At 38.5% G+C, this 13,940-nt stretch overlaps 1 protein-coding gene across 2 annotated transcripts in view; it reads left to right on the plus strand.

The window, feature by feature from the left end:
• The first annotated feature begins 252 nt into the window (after positions 1-252).
• SLC15A5 (solute carrier family 15 member 5) overlaps positions 253-13,940 on the plus strand; it is an 86,883-nt gene continuing 73,195 nt past the window's right edge. For both annotated transcript variants that reach the window (XM_025930801.2, XM_086711840.1), the window contains exons 1-2: positions 253-613; positions 4,995-5,217. In XM_025930801.2, the coding sequence (XP_025786586.1) occupies positions 253-613; positions 4,995-5,217 (584 nt within the window). The remainder of the gene's footprint in view (positions 614-4,994; positions 5,218-13,940) is intronic.

Below are 13,940 nucleotides of genomic sequence, written 5' to 3' on the forward strand. Positions count from 1 at the left end.
AAATAATTAGACAAACAAATCAGATTTGGCTACGCTGGTCTACCATGAACATTTAAATACTTGTGTCTCCTCTCCCATGCTCCCGGATCATCAAAATGAACAACATTAATGTGCAAAAAGAGTATGAAACTTCAGCGTGGAGTTGTGAAATTCAAAGCAAAGATCTTATTTATTTTTTCATTAGAGGGTTGGGAGTAAAAAAAATCACCAAGTTCAAAACACTAACAAAAGTTGTATTCAAGGAGGGTAGTCATGTCTGTTACAGACTTTGAAATAACGGATGAAGAAATATCCTTAAATCACCACACTGAGAAGGAAAAAACTATAAGACATATTGGTTATTTCTCTTCATCATACTCTGGGAAAAAAATTCGGGTTAGAATCTGTTTGTTTCTGGTGGAGCTGTGTGAGAGGTTCATTTTCTTTGAAGTCGTCTGCAATATGATCCCCTTTTGCACTGTCAAGCTTGGCTACCTCAATTACCAGGCAGCCATTTTGAACTTGTGTTTTATTGGAACTTCAATACTTACCCCTGTGTTTGTGGGATGGCTTGCTGATGTCCGTCTAAGAAGAAACAAACTGGTATATGTTTGCTTATGTCTACATTTTCTAGGTGAGTGTCCTCTTCTGACTGGATTGTTTTGCAACTTAATTGAATAGCTTTTTGGTAGAGTTTTCACTTTCTATTATCCTTATCTTGCTGTTAGCCTAAAATGTGATAAATGAAGAGTATTGTTTCAATTTATACTATTCTTTGTATTATTTGAGGGATGCTAGTAAACATCAGTGCGTATGTGTGAGTGTGGATGTGTGGATGCTTTGATACCTATATCGTTGCACTGATTATCTTTTATAATAATTACCTCTTTATGTGTCTGTCTTCTGTGCTTCAAATGCGCTCCTTTCCCCCTTCCTGCCCCAAGCCCAAATTCGTGACAAATTCTATGTGAAACCTGAAGTTCACTTGCTTCACAACTACAATGAAATGTGCTAAGAAGGGTTTTGAAGTTCACGTAGAATAATTGAGGATGTTTTCATCAAAAGGTGGTTTTTAATTAGCCATATAGTAATTAAGATTGCATATGTAGGCATGATTTCTATATTATGAACTATGGCTATATGCTAAACAAATGAATGAATTCAAGCACTACACTGTGCTTCTTTATATAGAGAAAAATAAATAATCTACACAAGTTTGGGAGTCAAGAGATTGTGAGAAATGTTGGGGAGATATCAAGATTGTTTGATACGGTATAGAGAATAAGTTGATGAACAGTCTGGAACTTGGGGCTGAAAAGTTATGTTGTTCTTCTGGACAACAGAGTCACTGAAAATATAATTAAAACAGTTGGGAAATGTTTTTCTTCAATAAAAAGGATAGACAACCACAGTGACAGGTTTTATACAGGGAGACCAGAACACCTCAGAGGACAGTCTAGGAGAAGTGTCAATCCAGGAGAGAACATGGAAAAAAAACATTAAAACTTGGCTACTAAATAAGAGAACAAATATTATGGAAAAACAAACATTAACTCCAAGTTTCTGAGCTGAGGAACTTAGGAAGGTAGTATGCAATTCACCATTACTGAGAAGTGTAGCAGAAATGCAGGTTTGGGGGAACAGGGGAGGAGATAAATGAGGAAGGTGTGGATATCAGGTATCCAACATATCACCCAATTTCCAGCAGGTGATCAATTACCTTCACCATTCATCCAATAGAGTGTGATTTAAACATAACTTCTTCACTGCTCCAGTTTTGTTAAATAAAAACAAAGCCACTGCATGGCAAATATTCAGTCAACATTCAACAAACATTCCTCAGTGACCACTTTGTGCCAGGCATTGTCCCAGGATCTGGGAATGCAACAGAGGAGGAATGCAGTCTCTTCTCTGTTGGAGTTGACTTTCCAAAGAAAGAGAAACGTAAACAAGCAAATGACATTATGCCAGGTGCTCAGTACTGTTATGATGAAAAATATGGCTCAGTAAGGGGACAGGGGAGACTAAACAGTGACATGGTTACTCTTCTGTATCTGGGAATGTTTTCTGATAAGGAGACATTTAGGCAAGCATCTGAATGGTTTCTCTTCTGAATTTGGTAAGAGACCACACCCATAGATTTTGGTAACTTCTTATTTAACATGGTAATTCCTATCAGTCTAAATTCTTGTGTAAGCCATCAGACTAGGACTGAAGTCCCAATTTTAGAATTTGACCAACAAAAGACCTACGTCAACTCCATAACCATTCATTTTCTTACTAAAAGCTATTTCCTTGGCCCCCACTCACAGCTGCCATCAAATTCCAACCAGTCACTGAGTATCAGAGGTTCTATCAAAAATGTGTCTTTTATTTCCAATGTTAAACCTTAGCTCAAAACTGCAGATTACTTTTTCTTGATCATTACAATGGCCTACTTACTGGTCTATCAGTATGACTCCAATCCATATACCTTTCTACTAACAACATTGACTTCCTCAGCCAATAAATCTATATATTGGCTGTATTATCTAAAAAAACAAAATCCAACTTAGTACAAAAGAACCTTTACAATCTGTCCCAAATTTACCTCTCCAGACTTTTGTGTCAATATGTGACCTCAACCATGCTGAACTTCTTGTCTACTACCCTTCTTTAAAAATTTTACATATGCTTTTTTGTATGTCTGAAATTTTCACCCTTCCTTTATGTTTCTGCCCCATATCCAAGACTTGAAAAATCCTGTCCTTCCTTCAAGACCCATGTGGTTCACTTCTCTGTGCTCACCCATACTCTAATCAAACCTCTATAATTTCATTTAGCACATTATAATATAATTTCCACCTGTATGTCTGTCTTCTCTGATGGACTCATTAGCTTCTGGAGAGGAAATCCAGTGGGGCCCCACGACCTAGCAGAGGAGATAGCACATCTTGGTGTTTTACAAAGACCTGTGAAGTATGTGTGCTGATTATGTAGTGCACAATAGCACACATCAAAGAGGAGACTTTCTATCATACGTGTAATAGACCTGTGTTTTTATTACATCAATTTTACCACAGATAAAAATAAAGTTTTGGGGCGCCTGGGTGGCGCAGTCGGTTAAGCGTCCGACTTCAGCCAGGTCACGATCTCGCGGTCCGTGAGTTCGAGCCCCGCGTCAGGCTCTGGGCTGATGGCTCAGAGCCTGGAGCCTGTTTCCGATTCTGTGTCTCCCTCTCTCTCTGCCCCTCCCCCGTTCATGCTCTGTCTCTCTCTGTCCCAAAAATAAATAAAAACGTTGAAAAAAAAAATTTAAAAATAAAGTTTTGATCCAATGAAATCAACATATTACATTTTCTCAAAAGATGGAAGCAAAGCATCTTTCTAATGTACACAAAGGTAAAAGTGTTTTGTCTTTAGGGACGCCTGGGTGGCTCAGTTGGCTAAGCATCCAACTCTTGATTTCAGTTCAGGCGATGATTTCATGCTTTGTGAGCTTGAGCCCCGGGTCAGGCTCTGCACTGACAGCATAGGATTCTCTCTCTCCTTTTTCTCTGCCCCTCCCCTGCTTGTGAGTGCTCTCTCTCTCTCTCTCTCTCTCAAAATAAGTAAACAAATGTATATTTTTAAAAGTGTTTGTCTTTAAATATATGGTTGCTGCAAGAAGTAACTTCTCTGCCCATCCCCTTTGGGTGCCCTTAGCCTAGCCAGGCCTCACATCACCCTTCCAGAGACAAGTGGACTGAGTGGCAGAGAAAAAGCAGTTGGTATCACATCTGGCCAAACTTGACAGGAAACAGCTCAACCTCAGTAATCTAAAGGGCCCACTCTCATGATAAATCAATTTGTTACCAAGCAGCTATTGAGTGCATATATTCTTCACATTATAAAAGCCATTGTAAGAGGGAGACAAAATATTAGACCTAAGTTTTGCCTTTAGGAGCTTATAGTCTAATTGAAAAAATTAACCACACAAAACCACCATGTAAAAATTTATACCAAAAATACGAAAGCCAAATTAATCTAAAAAATGGAAGACGAAAGTAACAGGGAGAAGCATTTTTCACTAATCAAATTGATAAGTAAATAAATAAATAAATAAGATGATTTGACCACTTGATGGGAATTACAAAAAGAGGCAGATAACATCATGGTTACTCTGTAACATTGGGCAAGTCACTTAACCTCACTAAATCTGATCTATTTTTTTTGGAAAATTGGAATAAGAGAAAATCTACCTCTGACATCACAAAGCTTTTCCAGGATGAAACAATATAATACATATAATTGCTTTGCAGAATTTAAAGAGCTTAGCAAAAGTATGAAATTTCTATCAAACAAGGAAAGTGCTCAAGTGTGGTCCCTGTGAGATGGAAGTGAGAAGGCTTGACTGGCCCCCAGCCCTGTCACTTCCTGTCTTTCCCTCCTCTAGGCTTGCACTGCTTCACCCACCTCACCTTCTTACCTCTGTGTGTGCTGAGATGGCTCTGCCCAGCTGCCTAAGTGAGAGAAATCAAAGGGCATTAAAAGGAGAAAGAGAGTAGAAAAGGAAAAGAGACTCTGTTCTTCTTACAATTCTGATAATGTTCTCCTTAAAACATTTTCTTTAGCAGGCTTTTGACATGTCTGAGATCTTTGAGTTTTCTATCACTCTAGTGACCGAGAACAAATAACCCTTACTAACAGTGGTTGGCTCTGGGGCATGAGATTACAGCCATCTCTAGCTTCTCATATGACATATTTCCAAATTCTGTTAAAATGGACATGATTTGCTTATACATCTGAGAGAAAAGATACGTCAAATTTGAGAGGGGAAAGAACTAGGCCTCTGGATTCATTAAAAGACATATTGAAGGGAGTTTTCACATTTAGAAAAAAATCATGCTATCTCCAGAATCGCAGTGACTAACAAATATTTTGATAAGACAATCACACAATGATGCTACTTTCAGAGTTAAAGCCTTATTTATAACATGGTCTGGTGATTCAGTTGGTCTGTGCCATATTTATTCTCCTTTTTTCTCTCTCTACAGGCACTGTTTTATTATCTGTGGTTGCTTTTCCCTTGGAAGATTTCTATATAGGCACACACCATATGATTAACAATATACCAACAAAGGAGCAGAACAGGCTGTTTTACATGGCACTATTGTTCATCTGCCTTGGCACAGGAGGAATGCGAGCCATCATTTGTCCACCGGATGCTTATAGCCTTCAGGACTATGGATCCCAGAAACAAATGTCTTTTTTTAACTGGTAAGTAGCACTGGCTAGAAGAGAAACAAGGTTTATGATGTTCCTCTCCCTCCTGGGATTTCTCATTGTTTGCTCTCTGGTACCCTGTTGATGGTAGTAATTCAGTTTTTGTCATTGACTGGGTTGGGTAAGTGAGGACGTGACAATGCCTGTGACAATGATTCAGCCAGGAACTGTGGGAGCCTATGAGTCAGGTACAGACCACCACAGCTTACCAGCACCTTCCTGAAATGCAATGATAAATTAATCTTCCAAATAAACAAGTGGCTTATCATATTAAATACAAGGTGGCTTTGGAGCCAAACAGGCCTGGGTAGAAGTCTCAACTCTACTTAACACAAGCTATCTGACCTTGGTCAAGTCATTTATTCTTTATAAGTTTCAGTTTAATCATTTATGGAGGGTTATAATGATACCTCTTCTTGGGTTTTATTAGAGGTAATAATGTGTGCATTGTGGGCAGAGAACCTGGCACATCGTAGGTGGTCAATAAATAGTAGCTGTTGTTAGTTATGTCTACACTGTAGCAGACTAATGTGGCAGAGGTTATAAATGCACAGGTTAGTGCAGAGAAGATAAAAAGTATTTTACAATTTGTTGAATTGCAGTTTACAATTTTTGTATTTTATAAATTGTAAATTTTTTAAATGTGTTGAACACAATTTGAATACAATTTGTTGAATTATATTTTACAACTTGTTGAAACATCAACCAGTACCTCTGTCTTGCATCCACTTCACCCCTAACACCTAAAAGAGTTTGGATTCCATGAAAATCTAACTACTTTCTGTAAATCTTTTTCTCTTTCAGTGAGTTCTTACACAGCTTTATATGGTTTTAGAATCAATTTTTGTTATCGAATACAGATTCAAAAAAATAAAATTTGGATCTTAAAGTAGAGCATTTCAGCGTTTACTAGCAAATTTTGTTGTTATTATTACTCATCAGTGGAATATCAAGTAGATCTGAGATACATTCTTTTGTTCCCCTGTTTCTGTGAAGTGATTTGCCAACATTTTTTCTAAATATTCTGTCTTTCCATCAATGTTAGCAAGGGGAAAAAGCAATGTACAGACAGAATCAGACAAAACATTTAAAGAAAATTCATATTAAAATCATTAAATGAAAAAATTTAAATCAATAATCTAGGTATATATAACCATGTAACTATCCAAGGCAGTTTCTTCCTTCCTTCCTCCCTCTCTTTTTCTTTCTCTCTTTCTCCTCCCTCCTTTCCTCCTTCCCTCCCTCTTTCTTTCTTTCTTTCTTTCTTTCTTTCTTTCTTTCTTCCCAGTTATATTAATATTACAAAGCACTCAGGCCTGTTTTGGATTCAGTCCAAACGTCAGAAAAAAATGCAGTTTTACCAAGGGTGGAAGGGACTCTTTACTTCCTTATAGCAAATTCTGCCTCCTTGACCTGCCCAAAGGAGAAAGAAAAATCCTTCTTTTTTATTCTATTCGGAGGTTTTAATCCTTAATTAGCAACATCATTTTGATTAAATAAGACTCTGGAGGATTAAGACTGGAGAGCAATCAGTTGTTCTGAAAGATAGCTCTGGAGAATTTATTGTACTGTGGTCTTAGTCATTCAGAGTTGTGTTTAATCAAAGTGACATTTCTCAGTGTTGATTACAAAGGAGACATTATATGAATGAAATATTTCCTTTGGGAAAGGGGGGGGACTCCCAATGGGTTTGTACTTTAGGTCTTTAAAAGGGGGATGGGGAGCAGGGTGAAAATGAATTTCTGCTGCCGGGAGGAGCAAGGCCAAATTTAGGATGAACACATTTCAATTTGGCTTCTTATTATTTCCTAATTTCACTAAAATCTCTAATAGAAAGAATCATGCAGAATCTTTAAAAACTAAAGTAAAGCACCTAGAAATGTGCATGAGGAATCAAGGTGTTACTCTTTCATGTTATAAAGGACCCCCCTGGAAGGTAAGCTTCTTGAAGGCTGAATCTGGTTGTTTCAGTTTTTTGATTTTTGTTTTTTTGGTTTTAAGTTCCTAAAACCAAGCTACGGGAAAACTATGAGCAACTGCTTTTTGTAATTTATAGAAAAGAATGTTAACTCTATTGCTGTATATACTGCGGGGGCTGGTGGCAAGATGGACAGGGATCCAACTGGGCAGCCAGCAAACTGATGGGATCCTGGCTCTGTCAGAGGAGTTTTATGCTTTTCAGCGGGTCCCTTAACCTCTCAGAGCACCGGTCCCTCATCCACAAAATGGGGTTGCCTTGGAGGGCTGTTTTATAGCTTATTTGATATAAAGTACCCTAGCACATCACAGGTATTCAAATCAGGGTAGCTGTTACTATAATTAAATGACGAGTAAGTCCTCAGCTAAAATCGTTGTCTAAATTCTGGGTAAGAGGGAACCTGTTTAAGAGGAGGCCATCTTTAAATGGGCAGCACATTAATTTAAAATCTATTTTTCCAAGTCAAAAGTGTGTCGAGAAATTACAAGCTTGGTTAATATAATGAATTTCAGTAGTATCTTTAAAAACCAGCATACCACTTGAATCTGTAACCACTTGAAGGCTGCATCCAGTTCTATTTTCAGCACAGATGTCAGATGTTCCTAGTTACAGGACCTTTAATGAGACGTGTCATTGCATCTATACCACCTAAAGCTTCCCAATGATCATGTTAAATAGTATAGACTGGAAGTCTCGAGCACTGAAAGCCCCACTTCCGAGTGGAGCTGCCAAGTGTAGGTGAGAAAACCACTCCCAGCCAACATCACCATCTGGTACTGGATCTTCCTCAACTATGTACCTTATTGAAAGAATATAGCTAAACTCCCTGAAATCAAGAGGCATACTAATCTGCCAACATTCTTGTGCTGTTATCTAGATTAGAACCTGGCTCTTCCAGCATTTTCCAAAATCTGAGGTGTGCAATTAAGAGTTACCACACTGGAGATCGTCTAGGTAAATACACCTGTGCAGAATCTTTTCTGGAAGCAAAAAGAAAGGTGGATAATTAAGTCTGTCTATAACCATAATTTTAAATTCTACTGCAATTAACTTCAAATCTTGCTTCCACATTTCTCTAGTTACTTCACCTGATAATTTGCATCCTATCTGCATATCATAGTCTGTTGCTAACCAGTTACCAGAGTGAATTATACATGATTTGAAAGTCCAAATAGAATATTGGTGGAGTTCTTCAAAAAGTCTAGAGACTGACTTATTCCATCCCAGAAATTTTGAATATCTAGTACTCAAATTGATTCTATATAATATTTGTTTCCCACTAAAATATTCTGATGTTAATACTTACTTGAATTTAATAACTTTTATCTCAGGGAAACACCAGAGGTAAAAATTTGTTATCCCACAGAATGTTTTTTCGGAAGCTGTTTAATATTTACTTGAGTGTTGTTTGAAAGCGGCGATTCTCAATCCTAGATGTACATAAAAGTCACCTGAGGAATCTTAAAAATACTGATTCCTGGGGCGCCTGGGTGGCTCAATTGGTTAAGTCTCTGACGTTAGCCTAGGTCATGATCTCACCGTTACCAGTTTGAGCCCCACATTGGGTTCTGTGCTATCAGCTCAGAGCCTGGAGTCTGTGTCTCCCTCTCTCTCTGCCCCTCTCCCACTCATACTCTGTCTCTCTCTCTCTCTCTCTCAAAAATAAACTTAAAAAAAAAAATAAATACTGATTCCTGGGCCTTGACATCAAAGGTTCCAAATATATTGGTTTGAGGTGAGACTGAGAGACCAGAATTTTTTTTTTTTTTAAGCTGCCTAAGTAGTCAGGTTTAAAAACAACTGCTCTCAAGCAATTGCCTACTTTTAAGAATCACTTAAGGGCTTTATTTAAAAATGTTTTTCAGACCCCACCCACAACCACTTAGATCAGAATTTCCTGAAAGCATCGCTAGGGAATGTACACATTTATCAAGTGCTTCGGAATTGTGAAAACAATTCCAGAAGTTTGAGGGAAAGGAATTCCAATGTGGTCTAGGGATACCTTGCAAAGATATGAAACTAAACATTGAGCACACACACTGGATGCCACGCGGCTTTGGAAAGTTTTGATGATTCATAGCAATTTTTCACCACACCTAAAAAATCTATCTGAGTGAGAAAATCTACATGATCCTTGAGAAGAGACACAAAATATGAATCTACTGAATTCTGCAGTAGTAAAATTATAATTTATGAAGTACATTTCAGCCATCAAAATCAAAGCAGTTTGTGGAATAACTGTATTAATATTCAAAATATCATGTGAGTTACATACTGAGAAATAGCCTGTAAATAGCTTTAAGAGAATCACTGGGTGCCTGGATGGCTCAGTTGGTTAGGCATCCAGCTTTGGATCAAGTCATGATCTCACAGTTCTCCTGTGTTTGAGCCCTGCATCAGGCTTCACGCTGACGGAGTGGAGCCTGCTTGGGATTCTCTCTCTCTCTCTCTCTCTCTCTCTCTCTGACCCTTCCCTGCACACTTGCATGCTCTCTCTCTCAAAATAAATAAATAAAGTTTTTAAAAAATACACAAAAGAAATCTTCCAAACTTCTATTTGCACGGGTCCTACTCAAGTTTAACAAATGCTACCCACCTACTCTTATAATAGGCACCGCCTTTAACTTTGCCAAAGTTGTAAGCTTTCAGGAAATACACCCAGAATTCCTCTCCAACATACAATTGTGGAAACCAAAGAATATTGAGGAAAAGAAAGACAAATTTCTTACATGACTTACTGCTCCTGCTTTTTCTTAAAGCCTGAGTGGTCGCATTTAAAATTAGTAGGTACATGACTAGGGACTTATTTCCATCAGTAAATATGCAATAGTCTAAAGTTCTTAAGGAAATAAGAAAATGATACACAGGAGCAACTGTGAATGAGAGTAAGTTAAAAGAAGGAGAGGCAGGGAGAGAAAGAGTGAAATATTCTCCTAAATTTCTTATTTAAAAATATACCTTTTACTTTAATCATACTATCTCTTCACCAAAATCAATATCTTCCTTTATTAAATTTCCTCTTCTTTAACTGCAGCGTTGAAAAAAAAGTATGGATAAACAGTAAGACCTGTAAAAATTCCATTTGATCCTTCTTTCCCCAAATTCATGGCTACCAGAGTGTTCTCTGAAGTACGTCAATGGGCCAATGTTTCTACTAAAAGAAGCAACCTTTGACAACAGCCATCCACCAGGGTTTCAGCGCCCAAGTGTTTCCTTGACGCTTTCGAACAGTTCAATTCTATCCCATTGAAGAGCCACCAATCCCCTGGTGAATTATCTCAATATTGTTCAGCACAGAATAAAATGTTCTCCCTGAACTCCGTAAATTGTCCACTACCACCATGAACACCTGAAAGCTTTCCTCCCCTCTTCGTATATTCTCAGGTTAAGAAAAAACATTTCAAACCATTTCCCCTAAAATCACTTACAATAACTCTGAAGTAGGTGAAACTTGGTCCGTCTAAGACATGACAAAACATTCGAGCGACTCTAATAATGATTACTAAATAAGGTAAGGCAAATATTTAAAAGAAATAATCTCAAAAGGATTGCTGAGGTTTTAGCAACAAGTTTTTCCCCCCTTATTTGTATTCAATACCATAGGATCATGAAGACAAAAAAAAAATCAGATTTCTATGTACTCCCCATTATTTGCAGTTCCCAGTCTGTATTTAAAAGTAGACTAAAGAAACATATTTTTACTGCTGCTTTCAATTTTCCTTAATCACTGGTATTTATTTTGCTTTAGTGCTTTGCTCTCTGACTTTCTGTGTGAGAGGTGCTTTATATACTCAATTTGCTAGTGAGCTATGAGATGAAAGGAGTCTTAATGGTGAGTTTGAAGATGGTAGATTTTTATTTCTCTTATTTTTTTTACAGTTGATACATATACAATTTCCCCCTTAATTATCTATGGCTTATCCTGTCCATGGATCAATAAAGACATATATAAAACATGCCTGTACTAGGTAATTCTTTCAGAAAATTACACAATCAAATAGGTCGGATGGCATCTGTTAAAATACATGGAGTACTTTATGTGAAATCTCTTCCTATGCCTAGATATTCAGCACTATAATTCTTTTGTTTCTAACTACCTTTCACGAGATTTAAGTCTTGGAATAATTGTAATTTTCTTTGACCTTCTTTAGAGTAATTTCGTTTACATCACCATGTGGTGTTTAGAAGAGCCACACGATGTCTTCTTGGATTTTCTCAGCAACATTTAACATTTAAAAAAGGGGGGGGGGTTCCTAAAGATTGAAAGAAATATAACACTGCTTGCAGCTCCAGCTTCTCTCGGTTGCTGACAGCCACAGCTCAAGTGTGCAGCATGAAAGGATGACCGGAGACTGAGCCTAGGGACTCTCCCCAGTTGTCCTACAAAACTCTGTGTGTCTCACCTGCATCGTGACAAGTTTCTATTAGTGGACGATAGTGAACCAGTTTCCTCAGCATGGCCATGTTTCATGTTCGGTTACTTTCCCAGGTCAATTATTCAGTTTATTGTTCTACGTTGTTGTTTGATCAGTTGATTTTTTTATGACATGCTGTGTTACTCATCAAATACTTATTTACTAGTCTTTTATTGTGGGCCCAGAGCTGTGTGGCCCCCTTGGCATTACCTATAGCAAGTATCCAGTATCCAGTCTTCTCTCTCTCCTCCTCCTTTAGATTAGTTCTAACATTTTCCTTTCTCCTCAGACCTTTAATATCCCTTTCCCGTAGCCAGTCCTGCCTGGTGACTCTCTTTTCACTTAGAGGGGATAAAAAGGAAGTAGAGGAGAGGCGAGGGAAGAGCGGGGGGAGGGGAGGAAAACAGGAGGGAGACAGGGAGGGAGGGAAAAGGAAGGAAGAGTGGATCAATTAGAACAAGTAGAGGAAATGCCAAAGGATGACCCATAGTGGTCATACTCTTGACAGACCCATCCCCCAGAGTTTGGGCACAACCTGTGACCTGACTCCACCCAACAGAATATGGCAGAGATGACAGGGTATAAATCCTTGATTATGTTGCTATATGGCAAAAGTGAAGGGATTGTGTGGTGTAATTAAAGTTTCTAATCATTTGATTTTAAATTAATCAAAGAAGAGATTATCCCGGAATCCTGCATAGGCCTGATCTAATCAGGGAGGCCCTTTAAATCTTAATGATAATGTTAAGTGTTCTAAAACTTGTATCTATTAGTGTTTGCCCAATTGAAACATTTACCCAAACTCATAAAACTATATATTTAAACAGGTATTTTACTGTATTTAATTCTACCTCAGTAAATGTTTTAATTTAATGTTAAGACCCCCCCTCTTCAATGTGATTCTAACAATGTATTCTAATAATTCATTAGACCCAATGGAAGGTTGACAGGCAGAGATTAACTAGCAAACCAGACTGCTAGTTTAGGTACTTATTTGTAATACTATTCATTGGGAAGAAATACCAAAACTTTTATTCAAATGACAGTCGTGTCTTTGGTTTAATGCATTGTCCAGATATAACCTGAGTTTGCCCATACTTTGAAAAGTGGAATAAATAGGAAGATTCAACTCTTTAACCATGCAGCCTTTTCCGGATTCATTAGGCATATTCAGTGAAGTGTTGTGTATGGCTTCTCTAACACCACAACACATAGATGAGCGGTTGCTGTAGAGACTATATGGCCTGCAAAGCCTAAAATATTTACTATGAGGCCCTTTGTAGAAAAAGTTTGTCAACTTCTACTTTAGATAAGAGAACACATTCTTTCCACATGTAATCTCAAAAGGAATGAAACACAGATGACAAAATTGGTTAAGACTCCATAGCTGATATGTATACACTTACTAAGAAATCTAATAAACAATATTTGAAAATTCTAGTTCAGGGGCGCCTGGGTGGCTCAGTCGGTTAAGCGTCCGACTTCGACTCAGGTCATGATCTCACGGCTCGTGAGTTTGAGCCCCGCGTCGGGCTCTCTGCTGACAGCTCAGAGCCTGGAGCCTGTTTCCGATTCTGTGTCTCCCTCTCATTCTCTGACCCTCCCCCGTTCATCCTCTGTCTCTCTCTGTCTCAAAACTAAATAAACGTTAAAAAAAATTCAAAAAAAAAAAAAAGAAAATTCTAGTTTAGCCAACATGCCACAATTTTATAGCTTAAATGTATATACAAGCGGGAGGAGTGAAGATGGCAGAACAGCATGGAAGTTTTTTGTGTGTTTCGCATCCATGAAATACAGCCAGACCAACACTAAACCATCCTACACACTTAGAAAACTGACTGGAGGATTAACACAACGATCTGCACAACCTGAACCACAGAATTCAGTAGGTACACGGCATGGAGAAGTGAACATGGGGAGGGAGAGGCGCAGGAAGGGAGGTGCTTTTGCCAGTGGAGACAGGACGGAGACTGGGGGGGTGGCGAGAATACAGGAAAAGCACCCCTCCCCAAAGCAGCTGGAGAGAAAGTAGAAAATTGGAAACAACTGCAGGGACTAAACTAAAAAAAGGAGAAAGGAGAAGGTTTAAACTCCATTAAGACTGTAAACAAGGGGAGTGCAGAGTCTGCAACTCCGCAGCTCCATACGTGGTGGTGCTCTGGTGGGAAGGGAGAATCACCAGGAACAGAGTGGGACCCAGGAGGATCTCGGGCCACATGGGGAAGAATGGTTCACTGCTGGAAGGACATTTGGTAGAGACTGTTGAAGCCACCTGGTCCCAGCAGACCCCAGAAGGCAGCCACATTCTCTGGTGCTGGAACAAT

Source organism: Puma concolor, chromosome B4, assembly GCF_028749965.1.
Source record: "Puma concolor isolate L17-30 chromosome B4, mPumCon1.1.hap2, whole genome shotgun sequence".
Lineage (NCBI taxonomy): Eukaryota > Metazoa > Chordata > Mammalia > Carnivora > Felidae > Puma > Puma concolor.